Here is a 27,908-nt window from a genome sequence, read left to right on the forward strand (position 1 = left end):
CATACATACATAAATATCAATGGAAAAATATCCTCGGGTGAGGATTAACAACAAAAGGACACATGAGGTATCTATAGCAATCAAATTCATAGAAACAAAAACAGAATGGTGGTTGCTGGGGCTGGTCAAAGGAGGAAATGGAACGCTATTGTTCAATAGGTATCGAGTTTCAGATATGCATGAAAAAGTTCTAGAGACCTGTTGTTGTACAACCATGTGCACATATTTAATACTATAATGTACACTTTAAACTTGTTCAGAGGGTACATTTATGTGGTATTTTTTTTTACAATATTAAAAATGAAGCATTGATACATGCTAAGCAAAAGAACCAAACACAAAAATACTACATATTGTATGATACTGTTTATACAAGAGGTACAGAATAGGCATATCTACAGACTGGGGAGAAATAAAGGCAGACTGAAAAAGGGTACAAGGTTTCTTTCTGGGGTGATGCAAATGTTCCAAAATTGATATGTTGGTGGTCACACTGGTCTGTGAATATACTAAAAAACACCAAGTATAAACTTAAAATAGATGAATTTTATACTTTATAAATTGTATCTCAATAAAGCTGTTTGAAAACAGAATTTAGTCTAATAAACAAATCTGAGAAATTAGTTGTATCCTCAATAACTACAATGTATTTATTAATATATTGAAAGACTTACATTCCTTCTGCTGCTAAGCAGGATACCGTGGCACTTCATTCTAAAACCTCATTCCAGAAATGATATAAGCCATCTAGAGCCTTAGAACATTTCCATATTTCATTAAAAAAAAACAACAAAAAAACTCACCTGAGGATATTTTTTCCATTGATTTTCAGACAGAATGGAAGGAGGGGAGGGGGAGATAAAAACATCAATGTGAGCCCTAGCTGCCTTGGCTCAGTGGATAGAGTGTCAGCCAGTGGACTGAAGAGTCTGGGTTCCATTCTGGTCATGGGCATACGCCTAGGTTGAAGGCTCGATCCCCAGTAGGGGGTGTGTAGGAGGCAGCCAATCAATGATTCACTCTCATCATTGATATTTCTATCTCTCTATCTCCTTCTCCCTTCCTCTCTGAAATCAATAAAAATATATAAAAAAACAAAAACTATGTAAGAAAGACACATCGATTGGTTGCCTCCCACACCAGCACAACCCAGGTACATGCTCTTGACCAGGAATCGAATCCCAGGACCCTTTAGTCTGAGGGCTGACACTCTAACCACTGAGCCAAACTGACCAGGGCCATTTCCATTTTTTCAAAGCAACATGTTCCTTTTATGTATCTAACAGGTGAGCCTACCTTAAGTTGTGGTCAAAGGACGCTTAACGTTAAATAAAATCTATTTGATTTCTGTAAACTAGCAATTGAACTTAACTCGGCTCAGAGCTTCTCAACTACGTGCAATACCAGACTGAAACCGAAAAAGTTCACAGATTTAAAAGTAGAAAACACAAAAAATGTTCTGAAGCTTACTAAAAACAAGAGGGGGAAAAAATAGAGCTTCTAGTAAAGCATAATTTGTGAAAGTATAGGGAAGGCTGATCCTCAAAACTCAAACTTGTCTGCAGTAAGCCCTTTCTTCAAGAATAATCCTTCCCTCCCAATTTACACTTAGCCTTTCCATTAAGAACTTCAGAGGAGATCATGTCATCACTTCCTCTAATCCCATTCTATGACAGTCAGGAATTCTTACCTGGTTCAGCAAGCTCAGGCTGGGGAGTCAAAGTGGGAATTCTTGGCTCCTTTTCCATCTCCTCAGTGTTGGCACTGGATTTATCGCAAACATTCAGCAGTGGCCCAACTGAATCTAAGTGGCCGGTGTGATTTGGATCTGTCAGCACATCCTCCAATATGTTTGTTGAAGGAGAAGGTCTATGCTCTGGGAACTCACTCCCCTTCTTTACAGGGTCAGCAGAAAGCAAGACCCCAAAGGAACCCTCAGAGTTTTCTTTCTCCCTAAATCGGTTAGTGCGCTTACGAGGTTTAGTGCGCCTTTGGTTTAAACGCTGCCACCGCTTTTTAGGTACTACTTGATTAACACCATTGGGTTCATCATTTTCACTGTTCATTTCAGAGTCCAGCTCTGGACCTTTTCTGTTTTCAAAGATGGAGCCTTTTTCTGTTTTATCAGGCTCAGACTGGTTGACTTTGTCGTCAAAATGAACATCAGAAAAATGGGCACTGTCTTCACTTGTTAAATGGCCCATTAATTGAAGGGGTTCTTCTTTAGCAGGGTCTTCTGCTCCACCTCCCAAGGAGCCATTCTCTGAGGCTGCATTCTGTCTGTCTCCTGGCAGTGCAGCCTCTGTAATCACAGCTGGAACCCGGTTCAATTTTCTTTTGCGCTCTGTCTTTAAGGCTTTATGGTTTGCTGTGTTCTTTCCCATCTGACCTGAAAAACCATCTTGCAATTTGGATGGCTTTGATCGCCCACAGTTGCGTCTAGTAACACAGTTTGAACGACTCTTGCCAGAAGCAGGGAGGTCTCTTCGGTCAGACACTAAGCCAGGTAGGGAGGCAGACAACTCCCCAGACAGTGCAGAGTCACCCCCACTGGGGCTAGGATAGACTGGATCCTGAGTGCCATCTCCATTTTTTTCTGAATTATGATTGGAGGCTCCTGAAACTAAGACCTTAGAAGTCCCTAGAGGACTACTGGTAGAACAGTCTCCAAGACCAGGGCTCCGATAGGAGACCAAGTTTTGAGCAGTCATTAACCGTTGCTCCTTGGTCTTACTATCATGCATATCTTTCAACATCATTAGCAAGGTACTGAATTTATAGTCTGGTTCAATAGGTATATGATTCTGACTAGAGGCAGAAGAAAAAAGTAATGGTTTTGATGGCTTTGATGTTCCAGATTCACTGACATCTTCACTTAAGGATCTATAAGAGAGTTCCTTCAACTCAGACAGAACGTGTTTCACCACTGCTGTTTCTATGTCATTCGAATCTCTGGTTTTCTCATGCATGTTGCTCAGTAGTTTTAGCCCATCCCCTTTCCCACTTTTGGAAATGCTGGCCAAAGGAGAACCTTTGGTATCAGAAGAACAGCATTTCAAACTGCAGTCTTCATTGGTAACTGGAGGTTCTACAACTGGATTTTCTTTATGTTTGCACTTTATACTTCGGATCTTGGGCTGTTTGCTTTTCGAGTGTAACAGAGTTTGATTTGTAGCCCCACCCTTTATTAGTGAGGTCTCACTGCAAATGCTTGATGGGGTGTTGAATTTTGTAGAGAAACCATCATTTCTAAAATCCATTTGGGGTTTGTGGACGAGAGTGGACACTTTAAAATCAGAGAGGTTAACCTGAGATGTCTCAGTTCCAGACTCTGCTGTCTTAGTACAATCTGTTAAGTGGTCTGTAAGTGAGCTAGTAATGAGGGACTTCTGCTTTGCTTTTACCTTAGTGTTTGTGGCAGGATACCTGGAATACTTTACCTTTTCATTTTTCTGCAAGGACAACATATTCTCTGTTCTATCAAAAGCATCTGTAATTTCAAGGACACTGTTATCAGACTCTGAACTGTGATCTATGGGATCCAGATCACTGCTTCCATCATCAGAAGTGGTACAAATACTAATGGAATCACTTCGTTTTTCTTCATCACCTGCTTTAATATAGCAGAGCTGTACCTTTGAACTACACACCAGACCTCGTTGAAGTTTCTTCTTCTCCCCAGAACGTTTAGAAATCAAGGCACCCTCAGACAAGCCCAGTAAAGAGTCACAATTTGAAGTCTCAAATTCTTTCTTTGCAGGGTTTTTTGCACAAGAAGAAAACAGAAAACTTCCTGGGGCAGTGCTGGCCCCTGTGAGGCTGTTTGCTATCCTGGAAAGTTCATTAGAGGCCTGCTTGTCAGATACATCCCCAGAAATAAAGTTTATGCCAAGGTTCTCTGGAATCTTTCCCCTCCGTTCTTCCTTATTTGTTTCAAACTGCATGTGGCCCTTTTTCACACAAGTCCTTTTTGGATTATCAGTGTTCTTTCTGACTCGAGACTTAGCACAAGGCTTTTCCTTCTCATCTGCAGAATGTTCAGAGTCAAAAGCCAGAGATTTCAAGCAGCCATTAAGCAACAGGTCATGTTCTGATTCAGGATCATTTGTACAGTCCTCAAATGGCATATCCTCTTCACTGTCCAATTTGATTGAACTGCTGACACATTTTCGGTTCTTTGACCCTTTGGGAACATCATACTGTTCAGCAAGACCAACACTGGCTTCCCATTTACTCAAAATTTTCTGAGGAACCTTAAATTTAAAGGAGAAAAAGGTTATTACTTATCAAAGAAATGGGAGAAGGAAATAGGGAGATGTTCAATGAACACTTCACAAAAGTGTTCAATTTTTCAAAGTCTTATTGCACTTCTTCAAGGCCCTTTTATGGGACCGGTTAGGTAGTGAGCTCTTACAGCTCACCCAGAGCTTAATTAATGGAGATTCCTCAACACTACTTTACCACTAAGATCTATCATTAGAGGAAAGGTTGATCTCATAAACCTTTATCCATTCTCCCTGCCTTTGTAAGCACAAAAGAGTGGACCATAAGTTAGACTACAACATTACATTACCAATTAACATCACATTACCAAATCAGGAAATAACCAGACTCTTCCTACTTACCCCTCAACACCTAAATAACGATATATTTTCTTCCTGACTTATGAAAGCCAAGCATTTGCTCAGCTGCATAAAAGAGAGAATAAAAGGCTAAATAAAGAAGATAAATATGGCCAAAACCGGTTTGGCTCAGTGGATAGAGCGTCGGCCTACGGACTGAAAGGTCCCAGGTTCGATTCCGGTCAGGGGCATGTGCCTGGGTTGCGGGCATATCCCCAGTAGGAGATGTGCAGGAGGCAGCTGATCGGTGTTTCTCTCTCATCGATGTTTCTAACTCTCTATCTCTCTCCCTTCCTCTCTGTAAAAAATCAATAAAATATTAAAAAAAAAAAAAAAAGAATATGAAAAAACAAGAACAGGAAAAGTAAGTGGGTCAGACCTGTCCTAGGACACCTGAAATTTGGACCTCTGGTTATCAGTAGGTCCTTAGCTAATCAAGTTTCTTCTATACATGTTACATACAATCTGGATTATAACCAAGCAGTCTCATGGACTTAATGATGTCATCCAGAGACACCAAAACACCCTGGGTATAACAAATTACACATGTTCTTTTCTTTTTTTTTTTATGGAACGCTTCACGAATTTGTGTGTCATCCTTGCACGGGGGCCATCTAATCTTCTCTGTATCGTTCCAATTTTAGTATATGTGCTGCCGAAGCAAGCACGACATATTCTTTTCTTGATTCCTCACAGTATGAGGACATTAAGACTCTATGAAATATACCCAACTTTCCAGACCCTTTTTTCTCTCCTTGGCTTCATAAAATAGATATTAGTCATGGTTCTAACCATCACTTAGTGTTCACAAATTACTTTAATACTTGTGAAAGGGATGTTCTGCTGAGCATGTAAAAATCAGGTCACTATATAGGTAGCCTCCTCTTATAAAGTACTAAACTGATCATCTGGTTTATTTTACAAGCAAACACATACCTATTAATCGTCAATGTGTGACCAGAGTAAATAAATTCTCCAGAACCTGAAAGACCTAATGAACTCCTCAGAAAAGGGAATTGTTTAATCTACACAGCTAAAGGCTTGGCACAAAAACTCTTGACACCATCTGACCGACAACCACCCAAAGTATTAGAAAGGATATACTTATTAACCTCCTTAATCCTAACAGAAGCAAATGCTAGTTGTTTTATTCAAGCAGCAGTCGCCAACTGGTGGTCCACGAGGTCTGAAAAGGTTGGCGACCACTGTTTTAGAGCATCAACCTTATGCCATATTAAATATTTATAATTACTTCTAATCCACACAATAGTTGTACAAGAACGTATGATTACACTAGTTTTTGAGTTGGAGACACTAGTCCTCAAAGAACACAAATTAGCCCTGACTGACTTTGCTACAGTTGGTAGGGCATTGACCCATGCACCAAAAGGCTGCTGGTTGGATTCCTGGTCATGGCACATGCCCGGGTTGTGGGCTCAATTCCTGGTAAGGGGCATGCAGGAGGCAACAGATCAATGTTTTGCTCTCTCTTTCGATTCCTCTATCTCACTCTAAAACCCAATAAAAATATTTTTAAAAAGAACTCAGCCTGGCTGATTTTGCTCAGTGGTTAGAGTATTGGCCCGCAGACCAAGGGGTCGCAGATTCAATTCCTGGTCAAGGTCAAGGGTACATACCTCGGTTGTGAGCACAATCCTAGTCAAGGGGCATGCAGGAAGCAACCAGTCGATGTCTCCACATCGATGTTTCTAACTCTCCTCTCCCCGCCCCCCGACTTCTGCTCTCTCTAAAAATCAATGGAAAAATATCGTCGGGTGAGGATTCCAAAAAATTTTTTAAATAAATAAAAAGAACTCAAATTGAAAATAGCAGGGACTGCATATCGATTCTAAATTATCCTAGTCATAATTTCGAAGACTCTCAAGTTCGATTCCCAGCCAAGGGCACATACCTGGGTTGTGGGTTTGATCCCTGGCCCTGGTCAGGGAATGTTTGGGAGGCAACCAATTGATTTCTTTTTCTCTCTCTCTCTCTCTCTCTCTCTCTCTTCCTTCCCTTCCCTTCCACTCTCTCTAAAAATCAATAAAAAAAAAAATCCTCAAGTGAGGATTAACAAACAAGCAAAGAGAAACATAACCAGGTATAGCCTGGCCGTTGTTTCCCAATGGTTAGAGCGCTGGCCTGCATACCAAAGTGATGCAGGTTTGATTCCAGATCAAGGGCATATACCAGCGTTGCAGGTTCGATTTCCAGCCCTGGTTGGGGCACGTGGGGGAAACATTCATTGGCTGCCTCCCCTACATGCCCTGGTCAGGAATTAGGGATAAATCAATCAATGTGTCTCTCTCACATTGATGTTTCTGTCTCTCTTTCCCTCCCTTCCTTCCAATCTCTCTAAAAATGAATGGAAAAAAATATCCTTGGGTGGGGATTAACAAAAAACAAACGAACATAACCAGGTATGAAACTACAATCTTAAGCACTAATAACTGAACACAAAAACCAAAACAAACAAAAATGTTTAAAGCTTTACCTTTCCCGTTTTTTTCTATCATTCCCATTTTTAAAAGAAATAATTAATCTAGAGAGTAAGAAGAATTTCATTTTGATGATCAGTTTCTTTTTACATAAGATATAACCAAAGAAGATTGGTTTTGTCATTTTGTACAGTCACATCTAAGTGACATGGCAAAAATTAACTGGAATAATTTCTCAAAAAATTGAGTATAACCCTGGCCGGATTGGCTCAGTGGATAGAGCATCGGCCTGCTGACTCAAGGGTCCCAGGTTCAATTCCGGTCAAGGGCATGTACCTTGGTTGCGGGCATATCCCCAGTGGGGAGTGTGCAGGAGGCGGCTGATCAATGTTTCTCTCTCATCGATGTTTCTAACTCTCTATCCCTCTCCCTTCCTCTCTGTGAAAAATCAATAAAATATTTTTTAAAAAAATTGAGTATAAATATTTGGAAGGCTAGCCCCATCTCATCCCTGCAAAAAAAACCTTGCTTTCTACCTATTTTCTCACAAATATCCATCTACCAAAGGGAATAAACTTATATTTCAAAAATAGAATACTTTTTCCTTGCTTCCTCTTTGCCTACCCTCCAGAAGATAATTTGAGAGGCTTTTGTTCCTTCATGTATGTGTGTGTTTTATTTTGTTTTTTACCTTATGCCTATATCCTTTTTCTTTTTGCTTCCCTCTTCTCCTAAGGACAGGTAGCTCTTCAAACTGATGTCTGCCTTCGAACATGACAATTGCTTTTCCAGCTACCCAGGCTCTCTCAGAAGGGTCTCCAAAAGCCTCCACATAGTACTGTCGATAAGGTCTCCGGTTCGAAACTAGATAAGGATAAAAAACAGTGTCATTACTTAAAAAGATGACTGTTCATCAAGGTAACATCCACACACACACACACCACTGTCGCCAAAGAAGCCTCTGACACCAAAGAAGCCTCTGTCACCAAGGAAGACCCCCCCAAAAAAATCAGTAAGCTAAAAAACCTTCAGGACAATAAACTCTGACATAGGTCAGATAGAAGGGGGGAAAAAATTCTTTAATACGTTTTTATTGATTTCAGAGAGAGGAACAGAAAGGGAGAAATAGAAACATCAATGACAGAGAATCATTGATCAGCTGCCTCCTACACACTTCCGACTGTGGATAGAGCCCAAAATCCGGGCAGGTACCCCAACTAAAATCTAACCATGACCTCCTGGTTCATAGGTCAACACTCAACCACTGAGCGACACCGGCTGGCCAGCCGGGCTAGATACCTTTTTTTTAAATCCTCACCTGAGGATATGTTTTTATTAATGAGAGAGAGAGAGAAAGAGAGGAGAGGGGGAGAGAGAGAGAGAGAGAGAGAGAGAGAGAGAGAGAGAGAGAGAAAGAGAAAGAGAGAAAGAAAGAGAGAAATAGAGACATTCATCAGTCACCTCCCCTACATGCCCCAACCAGGAATTGGGGATAAAACCTGCAACCTCTTAGGAGTATGGGACAACACTCCAACCAAACGAACCACACGGCCAGGGCAAGATACCATTTTTTAAAAAAACAGTGAACTATAAAGGTCTTTGGGCAACTCAATAATCAATATTCAATAATAAAATCAAATCAACCAATCCCACTTTCGGTAAAAAATCCTACAGATAAATAAACATGTATATATGAAACACACACAGTAATTCTTTACAGCATTACTTGTGGGTACACACAAACACATGTATGTATACACATGTATGTATGTATATTATCTTTACAACACAAAATTAGAAACAAATTAACATTCATCAACAGGGGAATTGGTTATCTAAAGTACAGCATATTCAAAAAGTGGAAGAACTATGCAGCTATAAAAAGGAAAAAAAGAAGGAAGTTTTAATGCACTAATAGGGGAAAACTCCAAGAAATAAAAAAAAAGTTACTATAGAAAAAACATACAATATGCAACTTTTATGTTAAAATTAAAAGGGTAGGGATATGAGAATATATATGTAGATTTATAGAAACATTCATAACAATTGGTTTGAAAGAAAGGGTAAAGAATGGAACAGATCAACCCCAGCTGGTTTGGCTCAGTGGATAGAGCGTTGGCCTGCGGACTGAAGGGTCCCAGGTTCAGTTCCGGTCAGGGGCACATGCCCAGGTTGCAGGCTCGATTCCCCAGTGGGGGGCGTGCAGGAGGCAGCCAATCAATGATTCTCTCTCATCATTGATATTTCTCTCTCTCTCCCTCTCCCTTCCGCTCTGAAATAAAAAAAAATATATTAATAAATAAATAAAAGAAGTATTTTTTAAAAAGAACGGAACAGATCAGAGAAAAGGAAGAAATATGATGATTTTTTTGAATCTTGTGCATATATAACCTATTCAAAAACTAAAATATATATATTAAAACTATAGTAAAATCATAAACCATCTTAAGAGAAAAGAGGGAGCAAGATCAATTTTCAGCTCCTATCTTATAGCATTTTAGTGATAAATCATCTGAGATTCAACAGAATAAGCAATATAACAGTAATAAATGGTAATATTCTAAACCAAGATTTTAAAATTTGAAATAATTTATAACTTATACTCATTTTTTAACTGTTTTAGCTTTAACCAAAAAGAAAACACACAATACAAAAACTGAAGATTAAAGTAGAAAAACAAATATACTGAAAAGGATTCTAGACAATGTAAACTTTAGGTAATAAGCCTGACGTGCCGAAACCGGTTTGGCTCAGTGGATAGAGCGTCGGCCTGTGGAATGAAGGGTCCCGGGTTCGATTCCGGTCAAGGGCATGTACCTGGGTTGCGGGCATATCCCCAGTGGGGGATGTGCAGGAGGCAGCTGATCGATGTTTCTCTCTCATCGATGTTTCTAACTCTCTATCTCTCTCCCTTCCTCTCTGTAAAAAAATCAATAAAATATATTTAAAAAAAAAAAATAAGCCTGACGTTTTCCTGCCATCTACAGATAGAATAATTGAAAAAGTTTATTTTTTTTTAATATATTTTATTGATTTTTTACAGAGAGGAAGGGAGAGAGATAGAGAGTTAGAAACATCGATGAGAGAGAAACATCGATCAGCTGCCTCCTGCACATCTCCCACTGGGGATGTGCCTGCAACCCAGGTACATGCCCTCGACCGGAATCGAACCCGGGACCTTTCAGTCTGCAGGCCGACGCTCTATCCACTGAGCCAAACCGGTTTCGGCTGAAAAAGTTTAAATTATAGAGTAAAATAAAACAAACATATAAAAAATCCAAAAAGGAAAAATAAATTAATAACAATCCATACATGAAATGCTCAAAGGTAAAAATGGATTATTGCTAACGGCAACCAAAGTTGGGTTATACTAAAGGGATCTAAGAGTTTATAATTCCAAACTGGTTTTTATCACGTGAAATCAATTGTAAATATTACCTTTCATTTTTGAGTGTGTGTTAATCAACGGATCAGAACAAATCCTGCAGGGCCACCATGGGCGTCTCTTGAATTTTGCCCAGATGAGATCTCCAACTTCATACTTCAGTGGTGTTGACTTTTTCTTGGGTTGACACTTTGGACAGACAAAACATAGGCATCAATAAGAATCAAACGTTTTCCCATTAACCTTCTAAGAAAGCAATGCCCAAAAATTCTAGATGAAAACACTCGAGCTTAACAATAATTACAACTAAAATGCTTTGTCTTAATTGTTCATAACACAGCCCTTTATACAGTAGTAAATCTTAGCTTGTATTTGTTTTATATAAGTAATCTACCAATATTCTGGGAAAATAAATCAGCTATTTTAATTTATAAAGAACTAAAAACTAAAATAAACAGAAACATACCAAGGAAAAAAATATCTTTGCCCTAGTCTTTGGATCACAACACATCAAGGGGGAAAAAGAGAGAAAATTATAAAAAGAAATTGTAACAATGTCAAGAGACTGTGATCCCAGTACAATGTCATTTGTCAATTTTATCTCAATAAAACTAGGCTGGGGAGTAGCCTGTGGTCCCTTCTGAAGGTGATAGTCTACATCCTTCCCAAACAAACAAACATCCTACTTATTAATGAACAACAATGAACAAATGAAATGATCCTGAAAGGTACAGGCTAGATTCCAGCAATGTCAGTACAACTGACTTGGTTATTTCCCAGGACATGCAGGAGAGACTGCATCCAGAACAGTGCACTACACAGCTCCAAAGGACAACATTCTTGCAGAATACAATGTACATCAATCAAGCTCCTTTGGACTTGTCCAATGCAGAGACCATGAGTTAATCTTTTCTCCAAAAATAGTATCTAATTGATCTGCAATCCAAATGCCTCCATTTCTGATCTAAATCCATATCCATGCCTTTAACACCTAATAAACAGTACAAATCTCCTACCTTCCTTCCCTCAGACTCAATCTTCCCTCCTTAATGCTAAAAACACTATCCACCTGGCACAGATTAAGTATTCAAAAAGAGTAAGCTGAGTGAATTAATATAATTCAAATAAAAATAATAATGTCTGAGGTTGAAGGATATCAAACAACTGGGCTCAATTTAATGATGTATAAGTTACCATCTGCGTTTTAAGACTCTATTCACACAGAACTAAGTTAAATCTCACAGAAAGCTCTTACTGAAAATACTGTGATTATTTCTTCATGTATATAGTTACTAGGAAATGAGACAAACTACATCTTATTATATAAAGACTTAAAAGCCCAACAGGGCATTTTTGCCTGTTATCCATTTGCAAGTTATCAGAAAAAAAAACATGACTTCAAGGCTAGATGGCTTTGGAACTTTAAAACCAAGATACCAAGACAGGTGGAAAAACAAATATTTATTTGCCTCTAGAGAAAACTACAATTTGAATGAGTTTCCCAAAATTTTTTGACATAATTTCATTTGTGATCAATTAATTTCTTTGTCAATTATTGCTAAATATGAAATTTGCTTGTTTATTCAAGTCCTAAATTCTAATGAAACCTCGGTTCTTAAACATCTCAAAACAATTCAGTTCTCCACCTAGCTGTTCACAGAAAAAAATGTGGTGGAGAAAACTTGGGTTTTTGACCTTTCAAGCTGATACCCCAACATGACAAAAGTCTCTCAGGCAACAAAGGAGAGAATGCTTTTGTTGCTGGTGGAAATCCTCAATTAGCACAATTTTAAAACATAAAGAGGCCATCAAGACTGCTAATGTGCTAAGGGTGTGAAAGTGCTCACATAACAAGAATCACAGGCAATTGAATAGGTAGAAAAACTGTTGTTGATTGTATAAACAAAAAGCAGTTACTGGTGATAGCATTTCCGAGGCAGTGATATGTGAAAAATTCATTTAAGGATAGTAGGGGGTGGTTTGATACATTTAAGAGAAGAAATGTTTATTTATAAACAGTATATTAGACATGTCCTATATATAAAAACGGAATCATTTGGGGGATTTGGAATGGATTAATTCAATTTACATTATTTCTAATGAGGAAAAATGATTCAGTTTTCGAATAAATCACTTCTTAAACAGCCTTCTGGAATGAATTAAGTTTGAGAAACGAGGTTCTACTGTACTTTAAATAAACTAGCATTTACTTGGTTTTTGCTATGTGCCAAGCACAGATTCCCCTTTAATCCTCTTAAGTAAGATACTATGTTATTACTCTTATTTTACTATATACCTTTAGTCATGTAGTAGTGAATGATTTAGTAAGTGGCAGAGCCAGAATTCAAAGCTGGGCCGTCCAGCTCTGGATCCCAAACTCTTAACCACTACCTTGTTATCCAATAACAATAAACTCCATTATTATTACATGCTTTATGACAAATCCAGCCATAATCAATCTATGACGTGATGTTAGTTCTGTCTTCCCCTACTAATTAAGTAATTATACTATAGGAAGTATAACTATAAAACAACTGCCTTCAATAGGTAGTGGAGAATGAACATGAGTGTTATCAGGTAAAGTAAGAAGCCAGAATCACATAACCAGGCATAGTAGTAATGAGTTTTGTCCTCTGACTTCATCATAAATTATGTCATCTTAAACAAACCAATTAATTCAGTTTCAGTCTCCCATAAAATCAGGAAAGACACACCTGCTCTACCACAAACCATCAAAATGAAATAACTATTAATTCCACCCCTAATATTCTCACCCAAAGAAAATAATCCAAACAAGTAAAAGATTATAGAAAGATATTTCAGGCAATTATTTATAACAACAAAAAGTTAACATCCAGCCCAGGCTGGTGTGGCTCGGTTGGAGCATTATCCCATACACGGAAAGGTGGAAGGTTTGATTCATGGTAAGGATACGTGCCCAGGCTGCGGGTTCCACCCCCGGGCCCCCCAAAATCCAACTGACCTTAATACATAAAAAGCTAAAGACAGGCAAGAATTCTGAACCAAAGAGACGTCTCCGAACATGAAAACAGAATAAGAACAAGGGGGTAAAAAAGAAATATAACTCTTTTCTTCAGAAGAGCTCGAAAATTTCACCTTAGGAAGAAAGACTCCCAAATAACTCTTGTTAAACTCACAAAGCTCAACAAGAGATGCAAGGATGAATTCCTGATCCCAAAATACTTGGGGAATAACAGGAAGACTAGAGAGAAAAAATAGACTTATGGGAAATAATAGCAGAAATTGGCTAAGAATTCACCAGAACTAATCCACTGGTTTAGCAAATCCTAGAATAAACAAAGAGAAATCTACACCTATACACAACAAAATATTACAAACAAAACCAAACAGCCCCTCTTCTCCCCACAAAAAGAAAGAAAATCTTTCAACACAACCAGAGGAAAGAAGATACATTACTCTTAAAAGGCAGGAGATTGCTAATTCCCAAACACTGACCTTACCAGCAACAACGGGAGTCAGAAAGACAGCATGGAATGATATTAGCAATATGTCATAAGAAAACACCTGGTAATCTAGAAATCTTTGCCCGGCCAAAACATCTTTCAAGAAGGAACACTAAAGCTTGGCCTGTGTGGCTTAGCTGGTTGGGCATCATCCTCTACACCAAAAGGTTGCCACTTCCATTCTCTGAGCAGGGCACAGCCCTAGTTGTAGGCTGGATACCCAGTAGGGGGCGAGCAGGAGGCAGCCAGTTGATGTTTCACTCTCACATTGATGTTTCTCTCTGTCACTCTCTTCCTCTCTCCCTTTCTAAAAATCAATTTTAAATATATATATATATATATATATATATATATATATATTAAAAAAGAAAAGGAAAGAAATAAATACAATTTCAGTCAAACCAAAACAGGGAAGAGCAGATCCTCTTCCAGTTCCAAAATTCTAAAACACTTCAAACAAAAAGAAATAATCTCAGGTCTGAGACATGAAAAAAAAAAAGAAGAAGAGATAAATGTACAAAATGAACAGTGACTATTTAAAACAACGTCTAATGAAGTTTAAAAAAAATGAATTAAGATTTACAACAATACTCCATTTTGAAAAGGGGTAATGAGATTAAAGTGTTCTTAAAGATTACACATTATTAGAGAGAAATGAAGTGTTTTAAACTGTATGTATTATCAGGGAAGAAGGTAATGGGAATTTTAAATACTGAAAACTTAGGGAGGCCTCTTGTAATTTTGGGGGTAACCTCTAAATAACAAAAACCAAATATATAACTTCCAAACTTGTATGGGGGTTGGGGGGTGACATAAAAGGAACAAGAAAAAATTTTCAGTCCAAAAGAAGACTGGGAAGCACTGGGTGCTGTGGCTCCGTTGGCTGGGCATCATCCCATGCACCAAAAGGTTGCTGGTTCGATTTCTGGTCAGGACACATGCCTGGTTTCGGGCTTGATCCCCAGAGGGAGACATGCTAGAGGCTGTGGAGAGATGTCCCACTCTCACACAGAGGTTTCTCTTTTTCTCCCCCTCTCCCTTCCTCTCTCTCTAAAAATCAGTTAAAAAAAATAAATAAATTTTTAAAAAAAGGCAAGGAAGAGGAATAAGAAAAATAAACAAGGCAAATAGACAAATAGCACATGGTAGCAACTACAGTTGCTAAAGGGGACGAAATAATAGTTCATTTAACCAGAAAGATACTTTTTAAAGTGAGTGTTATACCTCTAATAACATAGCCTCAAATATTGAAAGCAAAAATTGTCAGAACTATTAAGAAAAAATAAATTATAATTATAGTGGAAATAAACCTCTCAGTAGTTAACAAAATAAGCAAAAAAAGAAAATCACTAAGGGTTTAAAATTTTCAGCATCATGAATAACAAACTTGCCCTAATGAATAAATTCCTACACTCCCATTGTGGAATATACACTTTTTCCAAGCACAGGATATATTTTAAATATTTACCATGTACTGGGCCATAAAGTACTTACTACTCTCAACCAATTTGAAAGGACTGGAATCATTTGTAACATATTAACTGTCCATATGTAATTAAGTTAGTGGCTAATTACAAAAAACATGACTAGAATATGTCTGTGTTAGGAAATGAACAAGTACATTGTTAAATAATCTTTAGGTCAAAGACTAAATCGTAATAAACATTAGAAAATATTTTTAACTGAATGATAAAATATCACATAAAAGATCATGAGGAAGGAACATATACTCCAGCATTTTTCAAAGAGCAGCAAGAAAGTCAATGTGGCTCTGTTCTCAAAACTGCCTGGTACTGGCACAAGAACAGACATATAGATCAAAGGAATAGAATAGAGAACCCAGAAATCGACCCGAACCAATATGCTCAATTTATATTTGACAAAGGAGGCAAGAACATACAATGGAGTCAAGACAGTCTCTTCAATAAATGGTGTTGGGAAAACTGGACAGAAACATGCAAAAAAATGAAACTAGACCACCAACTTACACCATACACAAAAATAAACTCAAAATGGATACAGGACTTAAATGTAAGATGGGAAACCATAAAAATAATAGAGGAATCCAAAGGCAACAAAATCTCAGACATATGCCGAAGCAATTTCTTCACCGATACAGCTCCTAAGGCATTGGAAATTAAAGAGAAAATAAACAAATGAGACTACATCAAAATAAAAAGCTTCTGCACAGCAAAAAAAAACCATCAACAAAACAACAAGAAAGCCCACTGCATGGGAGAATATATTTGTCAATGTTATCACCGATAAGGGTTTAATCTCCAAAATTTACAGGGAACTCATACAACTTAACAAAAGGAAGATAAACAATCCAATCAAAAAATGGGCAATGGACCTAAGTAGACACTTTTCAAAAGAGGACATTCAGAAAGCCCAGAGACATATAAAAACATGCTCAAAGTCACTAATCATCCGAGAGTTGCAAATCAAAACAACGAGGTACCATCTCACACCTGTCAGAATGGCTATCATCAACAAACGATAAGTACTGGAGAGGATGTGGAGAAAAAGGAACCCTCCTTCACTGCTGGTGAGAATACAGACTGGTGCAGCCACTGTGGAAAACAGTATGGCATTTCCTCAAAAAATTAAAAATCAAACTTCCATTTGACCCAGTAATACCACTTCTAGGAATATATCCCAAGAAAACAGAAACACCAATCAGAAAGGATATATGCATCCCTATATTCATAGCAGCACAATTTACCATAGCTAAGATTTGGAAACAGCCTAAGTGCCCATCAGCAGCTGAATGGATTAGAAAACTGTGGTACATCTTCACAATGGAATACTATGCTGCTGTAAAAAAGAAGGAATTCTTACCATTTGCAACAGCATGGATGGAACTGGAGAGCATTATGCTAAGTGAAATAAGCCAGTCAATGAAAGAAAAATACCACATGATCTCACTCATTTATGGATAATAAAGATCGTTATAAACTGATGAACAAAAATAGATAGAGGCAGAGCAGCATCGAAGAGACTGTCAAACTACAGCGGGAAGGGTGGGGAGGGTTGGGGGAGGGGCGGGTAAGAGATCAACCGAAGAAGGACTTGTATGCATGCATATAAGCATAACCAATGGACACAAGACACTGGGGGGTAGGGGAGGCTGGGGGAAGGTCAAGGGGGGAAAAAAGGAGACATATGTACTACTCTTTGTAATTTTTAAGCAATAAAAAACAAAAAACAAACAAACAAAAAATAAAGTCAATGTGGCTAAAACAGAGTAAGCAAATGAGAGAACAGGAAGAAATGAAGTCAGATAAATGATCCACGGAGAGGAAGACATATGCCTTATTATGCCCTTTTACTCTGAGTAAGATAGACATCTTTGAAGGGTTGATGTATTAAAAGACCATTCTGAATGCCATCCTGAAAACAGCCTTAGAGAGTTGAGATGGAAGCACAGAGACCTACTTAGAAGGTTACTGCAATAATTCAGGTGAGATATAACAGTTATGTGAACCAATCTGCAATTGGCAGTGGGGGCGAGAAATAGAAAGAACCAATGAAGTGTACTAATGGAATGGATATGGGTGCTACAGAAAGAGAGAACTCAAGGATCACTCTAAGGGTCGATGCCTTAAATATGAGAAAGATGGAGTTGCCATTTATTAAAAATAAAGCAGTACTCCATTATCTGCGGTTTCCCTTCCACAGTTTCAGTTGCCCTCTGTTAACAGAAGTCTGAAATATTAAATGGAAAATTCCAGAAATAAATAATTCGTAAGTTTTAAAATGCATACTGTTCTGAGTAATATGATAAAATCTCAAGCAGACCCCACCCAGTCCCAATCCACCCAGGACATAAATCATCCCTTTGTCCATCATACCCATGCTATACATGCTACCTGCCCAGTAGTCGCTTAGTAGCCCTCTTGGTTACCAGATCAAGGGTCAAGATATTGCAGTACTTGTGTTCAAGTAACCCTTACTTTATTTAGCAATGGCCCCAAAACACAAGAGTAGTGATGCTTATAATTCGAATATGCCATAGAGAAGCCGGAAAGTGCTTGTTACATATCAACAAAAGGAAGGTAGTAGCCTATCACTGTCACAATGCCTAAGTCATTCATCAAACTTTGTCTCTACATGTGGGCATTTTATCATCGCATATCATCACAGGAAAGGTGGGTGCAGTACAATAAGGTATTTTGAGAGACCCCAATCACATAACTTTTATTACAGACTCTATATATATATATCCATATATATATAAAAGCCTAAGCGACCAAATGACGGGTCACTATGATGTGCACTGAGCACCAGAGAGCAGACACTCAACACAGGAGCTGCCCCCTGGAGGTCAGTGCACTCCCACAGCCAACCTCATGCAGCTGGTCAACCTCCCACAGTCCCTCCCCCCACCGGCCAACTTCCTGCGGGCCCTCAGGATATCCAACAAACTGAGCCACACTGGCCAGGACTTTACTAGCTACTGCTGATAATCTCTTACTGTGCCTAATTTATGTTAACTTTATCATAGGTATATATAGTAAAAAGCTATATATATATATATATCAGTACTATCCGTTATCTGTGGTTTCAGGCATCCATGAGGGGTCTTGGAACATATATAAGAGAAGACTACACTATAAAGGTTTTGGGAAGAAACATCTAGAATTTATTATTGAACAAGTTAAGGATGAAACTCCAATTTCACAACCAAGTGAAAATGCCAAGAAAGCCATTGTATATATATATGATTCTAGAATTCTGAGAACATATTTATAGAGATATATATTTGGGGGTAATAAGGGTCCAGATAAAAGATAATTAAGAAAGTGAGTATAGCATGGCTGGTGTGGCTCAGTAGTTGAGTGTCAACCTATGAACCAGGAGGTCACAGTTCGATTCCTCAGCAGGGCACATGTCCAGGTTGCAGCTCGACTGACCCCCAGTGTGTGGTGTGGAGGCAGCCATTGATGATTCTCTCTCATCAATGATGTTTCTATCCCTCTCTCCCTCTCTGTTCCTCTCTCTGAAATCAGTAAGAAAAAAATATTTATTTTTTTAATTACCATGGGAAGCAAAAAAAGTATTAAGAATAAAAAATACACCCGGTCAGCATGATTCAGTGGTTGACAGTCAACCTGTGAACCAGGAGGTCAAGGATCAATTTCCGGGTTAAAGGCTTGATCCCTGGTAGGAGGCAGCTGATCAATAATTCTCTCTCATCATTGATGTTTCTCTCTCTCCCTCTTCCTTCCTGTCTGAAATCAATAAAGATATTATTTTTTAAAAAAGAATAAAAGGGACAAAACCTTTAAAGATGCTATTACCACTATAAAAAAAATTAAATGTGCATAATAAAGTACTACACAAATTTTAAATGTTATGTATAGACTCTGGTAGGGGTTTTTATTCCCCCATGTAATTGTTTAATCCAATTTGGGTTTAAAAGATATCAGTAAAACTTGCCAAATAGGATTTTTAATTTCTCTCATTGCTCCTCTAGTTATTTGAGGATATATTGTTTTAGTGATACTAAAAAACCTTACGTCACTTGATAATAGAGACTTATTGTCTTATCTCTTTCTCCCTAGGTGTCACATAGTAGTGGATGCTCAGATAATGTTTGCTAGTTAACTTTAGTTTAACTAATTCATGTCAAATCACTTATTGACATATTTACTAAATTTGGAAATTAGTAAACAGGAATTATTTCTACACAGTGAAAGTTATGGAAGACTTTTTCTCTTTTCTTTTTTTACAGTAAACACTTATTTTAAAAAATATTTCTTCATATTTAAGCATTTTATAAATATTGAGTGTCTTAAAACTGAATACAGGCATGGAACAAACAAGTTCTCTGGGAGCTCACAGTCTCTTTGGAAGACAGAAATTACCACAGAAAAATACTATAGCTGATAAGGTGAGGGATGGGGTATAGGGGGCTGGGGGAAGGAACTAGCTTTATTATTAGCAACAAATTTCTCAAAACAAACTTCAAGAGATAAAGACAGTCAAAGTAAGACTGGCTGGGTACTTCTTGTGAAATAAGGATCGGACCTAGATCCTTCTTGTTTTCTATCTCATATTTCCCTACTCCCCTTTTAGATCATACTCTTTATTCTTCCATCTCCTCTGCCTGGAATTCCTCACTTTCTCCTAGGTCCCTTCAGGCAACCTTCCTTCCATCACCTTTTTTTAAAAATATATTTTTATTTATTTCAGAGAGGAAGGGAGAGGGAGAGATAGAAACATCAATGATGAGCCCTAGCTGGTTTGGCTCAATGGATAGAGCGTCAGCCTGTGGACTGAAGGGTCCCAGGTTCGATTCTGGCCAAGGGCACATGCCTGGGTTGCGGGCTCGATCCCCAGTAGGGGGCGAGCAGGGGTCAGCCAATCAATGATTCTCATCATTGATGTTTCTATCTCTCTCTCCCTCTCCCTTCCTCTCTAAAATCAATAAAATATATTTAAAAAAAAAAAAAACAAAACAAAACAAATCAATGATGAGAATCATTGATTGGCTACCTCCGGCACGCCCTCCTAGGGGATCAAGCCCATAACCTGGGCATGTGCCCTTAACTGGAATCAAACCTGGGACTCTTCAGTCCACAGGCCAACACTCCATCTACTGAGCCAAACCTCTTATCCCTGGGCTGAGCCCAGTGCCTCTCCACTATATCCTATGTCTCTCAGCTCATCGTTATATTGTTTCCATGTTTATCTATTCCACTAGTCTCTAAAGTTAATAAGTACAAGGTGTCATTTTAATTTGTAACCCCATATCTGGGACAAAATACATGTTCAACAAAATAAAAGCATTTTAACTGAACCAAAATACGCTGCAATGGGCCATTTCCTAAGCAGCAAAATTAGGTGCCTTATTCTATCAACTTCAGCAGCACCTGTCAAAAATAGAGTCCTCTGGCCCTAGCTGGTTTGGCTCAGTGGATAGAGCGACAGCCTGCAAACTGACGAGTAGCAGGTTCAATTACGGTGAAGGGCACATGCCTGAGGTGCAGGGCTCCATCTCCCATGCGGGTGTACAGGAGGCAGCTGATCAATGATTCTCTCTCATCATTGATGTTTCTATCTCTTTCCCTCTCCCTTCCTCTCTGAAATCAATAAATAAAAAATATATTTTAAAAAATTGAGTCCTTTGAACACATTACACTCACTTTCAAGGTAAGTCAGACAGGTGTGGCTCAGTTGGTTGGAACTTCATCCCATACACCAAAGGGTGGTGGGTTCGATTCCTCATAAGGGCACATACCCAGGTTGCGGGTTCCATACCAGTGTGTGTTTGGGAGGCAACTGGTAGCTATCTTCACATCAATGTTTCTCTCTCTCACTCCCTTTCTCTTTCTCTCTCAAATCAATAAAAAATAAATTTAAAAAGATAAGTTAGAAAGAGAAAGATAAAAACTTGTATGTAAGATCTTAAAAAAAAAAAAAAAGCTAAATCTGTAAAAAGCAAAGTAAAATGGTGGTTACCAGGGAATGAGACAAGCTGAGGATAACAGTGATGTAAGCACTGTAGCTGTTAGCTTACATTATTTTAAAACTTTGAAATCAGAAGCCTTGTTCTCCTCCTCTATTCAGGCCTGATTCTACCCTAAGTAGCAACACTCAAGGGTTCTACTTATTTTTACCTTAATTATTAGTATGAAACCATTTTGAAAGAGAGTATAGCATAATGGTTAAAAGCATGGGTTCTCAGGAATCATACTTCATAAAGTTGTTATAAAGTGCCTGTGACATAGTAACAACTGAAAAGACACTTGCTATATTACTCACTGTATTTCTCTGCATAGATACATTATTGCAATTACTTTAACCTCTATTAATACTGTTTACAGAAAAATATTTCAAATTCCAAATATGAATTAAAAATATTTAAATATAAATACAACTTAGCATTAAAAACTTTTAATGTCAATCAAATGAAGTACATATCATTTACCCAAACAGTGTTTAAAGCCCTCTATAAACTGTCCCCAATCTGCCACACCAGCTTATTTTTTATCTATACTTTAAAATCTAACCGGAGTGTAATCTGCACTAATATTTCCTCATACTGCCTCAGTATGCCCTACTTTGTTATACTGTCCGGCCTGGCCGGAGTGGCTCAGTAGTTGAGCGTCGACATATGAACCAGGAGATCACAGTTCGATTCCTGGTCAGGGCACATGACCTGGTTTCAGGCTCGATCCCCAGTGGGGAGTGTGCAGGAGGCAGCCAATCAATGTTTGTCTCTTGTAATTGATGTTTCTATCTCTCCCTTCCTCTCTGAAATCAACAAAAAAGTATATATTTTTTTTAATTTAAAAATAACACTGTTCCATGCTTACTTAAAGAACAAACCCTTCCCTACTCAACCTACTCCCACAGCATCTTGCCTCTTCGGCAGTGCTGATTTACTGTAATCACATTAGAGATGCAGCTATTGCCCCTGTTACTAAGGACTATCTTGGATTATTTTTACTAGGGAAACTACAACACATGATAAACATATGTAAACACATGAACTCAAAACAATATTATCAAACCTAAAATGCTAACAGATCATTTCCTTTTCTTTTGGGGCAGCTTAAATCTAATAGCAAGATTTACATTATATTATAACTAAAAATGATGTCTATTCTAATAACAAAGAATATGAAAGGCAGAGGGACCAAATGAGTTGTCCAAGACTAGAAGTAAATAGGGTAAGAAGATAAATAGCCACACTATTCTGTACATCTTTAAACCACTAAATCTTTAAAGTCTTAATTTCCTTTGCTTATAATTAAATGAGAATTATACACAATGAAAACAGAATCAGCCCTAGCTGGTTTGGCTCAATAGATAGAGCATAAGTTTGCGGACTGAAGGGTCCCAGGTTCGATTCTGGCCAAGGGCACATGCCTGGGTTGCGGGCTCGATCCCCAGTAGGGGGCGTGCAGGAGGCAGCCAATCAATGATTCTCTCTCATCAATATTTCTATCTCTCTCTCTCCCTCTCTAAAATCAATAAAATATATTAGAAAAAGAAAATAGAATCAGCCCGACCTTGCCAAAGATCTAGAGCCCTTTAACAAAAAACAGGGATTAGAGGCCAGCATCTTCTGACTCCTGCTGCAATGCACCAACCACAGAACACAGAAGTGAACTGGAATACTTAAAGTCTCCTTCCACTAATCCTTTCTACCTAGTAGACGGGGTCAGAGCTCAGTCTGTTAACTTTTGCTGAGAAGAGTATGGGACCTGGGACCCAGGTAAACAAATCTAGCAAGTAGTTAGATAGGTGATCTCTGGCAGCATTGCAATTTTGGCCTGCAGCAATCTAAGGCAAAATACTAAAGATTATTGTGTAAAAGTTAACTGATTCTGAATAAGTAGACCTTTGCGTATTAGACAGAACCCAGAAACAATAGATCAAAGAGAAAGCCCGGACAATAGATCAAAGGGATCACCGAAGTCTTGGAAAAGTACAGAGTAAAAGGAGGGAATTGTCGCCCCTAACTGGTTTGGCTCGGTTTGGCTCAGTGGATGGAGCGTCGGCCTGCGGACTGAAGGGTTCCAGGTTCGACTCCGGTCAAGGGCATGTACCTTGGTTGTGGGCACATCCCCAGTAGGAGGTGTGCAGGAGGCAGCTAATCGATGTTTCTCTCTCATCGATGTTTCTAACTCTCTAACCCTCTCCCTTCCTCTCTGTAAAAAATCAATAAAATATATTTAAAAAAAAAATAAAAGGAGGGAATTGTCCAAATGAAAGCTGGAAAGCAAAGGTAGGCTGGTCATACAAACTGGTATATGTAGGACCTTATGGTAAGACTGGGGCTATGAGACTATCAGCAGAAGCCCAGCCTAGAGCACTGAAGCTGCTGAGAGCAGCCTGCTAAATAGGTAGAACAGAAACCTGCAGGCCAAGGAATTCCTGCTAGCCCAGGCCTTTGGCTTAAGCCTTATAAATCCTCAGACCCACAATAAAAGAGTTTTAATGACAGTGCAGAAGACAGGCCTGGAGATTTAAAGGAGGAAGAAAAGCAATATTCTCTGACCTAAGTCAACAAAAGAAACTGCTATAGCAATTGCTGTATGTCATAGGAACTAAATGATTCTATCATTAGTTCAGGCCCTTCCATGGTCTCTTAATCGAGGGAATTTCATAACACTGACCATAGGCATTTTCCCTACAATGGAAATCTAGTGACAAACCATTCTGACATAAATCAATTTTATTCTGTGTAGTCTTTCCGCCCATAATTTTTTCTTTCAGTATTTCATAACCTACTAGGCACCCAGAAATTCTAATTTTATCATTGCATCATCACTTAACTTGGTTATGACCTGGGATTTATTTTTCCTTTGACTTCTGCTTTAGTCTGTGCCTTTTAGGGATTTGCTTCTGAGCGCTGGAGGAAGCAGATCAATGGCTCTCAATACTGGCTGCACATCAGAATCACCTGAGAAGTTTTATGAACTAACACAGCCCCACCCCACAGGCTTGAAGGTTCTTCTGACACAGTACATGTGGAGTGAGGCTCTTGGCACCTAATTTTTTTAAAATATTTTTTTATTTATTTCAGAAAGGAAGGGAGAGGGAGAGAGAGAGAAACATCAATAATGAGAATCATTGATCCGCTACCTCCTGCATGCCCTGCACTGGGGATCAAGCCGCAACCCAGGCATGTGCCCAGACCAGGAATAGAACTGTGATCTCCTGGTTCATAGGTGGACACTCAATACCACTGAGCCACATAGGCCAGGAGGCACCTAATTTTTTTAAAATTCCATGGGTAATTCTGATAAATAGTATGGTTAGAAACAAATGTATTATATAGCTAGCTAGTATCCTATATAATAAAAGGCTAATATGCAAATCGACCAAACGGTGGAACAACTAGTCGCTATGACACACACTGACCACCAGGGGGCAGATGCTCAATGTAGGAACTGCCCCCTGCTGGTCAGTGTGTTCCCACAGGGGGAGTGCTGTTCAGCCAGAAGCCCTGAGCTGGGCTCATGGCTGGCGAGCACAGCAGCGGTGGTAGGAGCCTCTCCCGTCTCCGCAGAAGCACTAAGAATGTCTGACTGCCGGCAGTCGGACATCCCCCGAGGACTCCCAGACTGTGAGAGGACAGACTGGGCTGAGAGACCCCCGCGAGTGCATGAATTTCATGCACCGGGCCTCTAGTTTGATTATAATTACAGGCCCAAGTGAGTTTGTTTTTAAAGAAGGAGAAGGGGTGAGTCAGGATAATCTTAAAACAGTATGAACCTGACATAGTAAGAGGTCACTGACTATACAATTCTAATGTTGTCTAATTCACACAGGAAAAATGAAGCATTTTATTGTAAGTCCTCACTTAATGTAGTCTATAGGTTCTTAAACTTTAAGCAAAATGACACATGATAAAACCAAGTTTACCATTGATAATAAATAAGAGTTAAATTCCTAAGAATCTCATCAAAATTTTAATGAAACATTAATCACATTAATAGAAGACCTGCTGTATTAAAGACAACCAAGTACCGGAAACTGCTAAGAACATTCATATTTTGTTTCTCTTGTTAACCTCATAGTGAATATGAGGCAGATAGGTAAAGAATCTGAAGCTCAGATATGGGAAGTGAACTAGCCAAATACCAAACGGAGCCATGTCTGTGCTCCATTCAATTGCCTATGTTCTTTCCACTAGGTCACAATACAGAAAGACAAATAAAAATATCAGTATTTTTCAGTCTTTAATGCCAATAATTGTACTTAACATAATTAGTGACCTAACTCTCTCATTCAATAAGGGACTTCTGCTTACAAAACTTTCACTTGGCAAATGTTCTGCACAACTATGATTCTTATACTGTTTCTTACACTATGATTCAATTAACAGAAGATGCTCCTGTTCTCTTAAAACTAGACACGTCATACACACCTGTGCTTCTTACTATTCTTCTTTAATTGGCACAAAAACCAATCAACAATCAAGTCACCAATGGGTAATACTAAACTTGAGCCTAGAGTTAGCTTATGTTCAGAACAAAGATGCTGCTCCAGTGTGGCTCAGTTGGTTGGGTGTTGTCCTGTGCACCATAAGGTTACAGGTTTGATTCCCAGTCAGAGCTCATGCCTGGGTTTTGGGCTTAATCCCCAGTAGGGAACATGCAAGAGGCAGCTGATTAATGTTTTGCTCTCACTGAGTGTTTCTTTCTCTCTCTCCCTCTCCCTCCCTTCTCTCTAAAAAAAAAAAAAAAAAAAAAAAAAAAATTAAAAATTAAAAGTATTTGCAAAAACAGAACAAAGATGCCTTTAGAAAACATAATAAAACAGTATGTATACAGTCTTTTGCAATTAAAAAAGAGAGCCCAGCCAGTCAATGCTCAGTGGTTGAGCATCGACCTATGAACTAGGAGTTCACGGTTTGATTCCCGGTCAAGGCACATGCCTGGGTTGCGGGCTCAATCCCCAGTGTGGGGCGTGCAGGAGGCAGCCAATCAATGATTCTCTCATCATTGATGTTTCTCTCTCTCTCTCTCCTTTTCCCTCTCCCTTCCTCTCTGAAATCAATAAAAATATATTTTTTTAAAAAAGGAACAATTTTTAGTCATATTAACCTAAATTTTACATGTACCTTCAAAAAACAGAATGATGTTCTCTTACACACCTAAGTGATTTCCTTAAGAAAACTGAAAGACTAGAACATCTGACCTTCTATTCTAGTAACTTTTTCCTAAAACCATGCTGTCTTTCCAGTCTTAATATCCCTTTCATATCATGGAAAGACCCAGGACACAATAATCTTAGCACAGGTTGTGATGCTCTACTAAACTAGGAATGGATCCTAACTGTAAATTCACACTAGTTACTTAACTGCTCTAAACCTCAAGTTCTTCATTTGTAAAAAAGAGACAATAAAATTAGTAACGTCTACAAAGGATATGGCACAATTCCAGTATAAAATAAGCACTCATTAAATGACTAGCAGCCTGGCCAGTGTGGCTCAGTGGTTGAGCATCCACCCATGACCCAGGAGGTCAAGGTTCAATTCCCAGTCAAGGCACATGCCCGGGTTGCAGGCTCAATCCCCACTAGAGGGCCTGCAGGATGTAGCCAATCAATGATTCTCTCTCATCATTGATGTGTCTAACTCTCTCTCCCTCTCCTTTCTGTTTTGAAAGCAATAAAAATATTTTTTGCCTTAGTTGTTTTTTTGTGAAGTAAGCAAGACATAGAGATAAATGTTGTATGAGTCCACTTATACATACACTAGAGGCCTGGTTTCAATTCCAGTCAAGGGCACCTGACAGGGTTGCAGACTCGATCCCCAGTGGGGGTGTGCAAGAGGCAGCCAATCAATGATTCTCTCTCATCATTGATGTTTTTAACTCTCCCTCTCCCTTCCTCTCTGAAATCAATAAAAATATTTTTAAAAAGAAAATAAATTTTGTTTAATGTTCTTTAAAAAGAGGTTGAAAACTTTTAGAGATTATGATTAAATGTATGATATTATATAAGGTGACAATTTCACAAGTGTATACTTTTCTTCAAATTCATCAATATGTATATATTAAATATGTATGGCTTTTTGTATGTCAATCATACCTTAGAGCAACAGTTCTCAACCTGTGGGTCGCGACCCCTTTGGGGGTCGAACAACCCTTTCACAGGGGTCGCCTAAGACCATCAGAAAACACATATATAATTACATATTGTTTTTGTGATTAATCACTATACTTTAATTATGTTCAATTTGTAACAATGAAAATACATCCTGCATATCAGATATTTGCATTACGATTCATAACAGTAGCAAAATTACAATTATGAAGTAGCAACGAAAATAATTTTATGGTTGGGGGTCACCACAACATGAGAAACTGTATTAAAGGGTCGCAGCATTAGGAAGGTTGAGAACCACTGCCTTAGAGGGAAAGGGTGGCGATTAACCAAAGAATTTGTATGCATATATGCATGATGCATACGACACAGGGCAGGGGACCGGGGTGGGCTGGAGGGGGTCAGT

The 27,908-nt window shown here is 38.6% G+C and overlaps 1 protein-coding gene across 1 annotated transcript in view; it reads right to left on the reverse strand.

The window, feature by feature from the left end:
- Positions 1-27,908, reverse strand: part of NSD1 (nuclear receptor binding SET domain protein 1) — a 146,343-nt gene that overhangs the window by 93,001 nt on the left and 25,434 nt on the right. Inside the window, exons 3-5 of the mRNA XM_081091701.1 lie at positions 10,499-10,634; positions 7,752-7,924; positions 1,691-4,253 (exon numbers count right to left, since the gene is read on the reverse strand). Of these exons, the coding sequence (XP_080947827.1) occupies positions 1,691-4,253; positions 7,752-7,924; positions 10,499-10,634 (2,872 nt within the window). The remainder of the gene's footprint in view (positions 1-1,690; positions 4,254-7,751; positions 7,925-10,498; positions 10,635-27,908) is intronic.

This window comes from Myotis nattereri (genome assembly GCF_964212035.1).
Source record: "Myotis nattereri genome assembly, chromosome: 5".
NCBI lineage: Eukaryota > Metazoa > Chordata > Mammalia > Chiroptera > Vespertilionidae > Myotis > Myotis nattereri.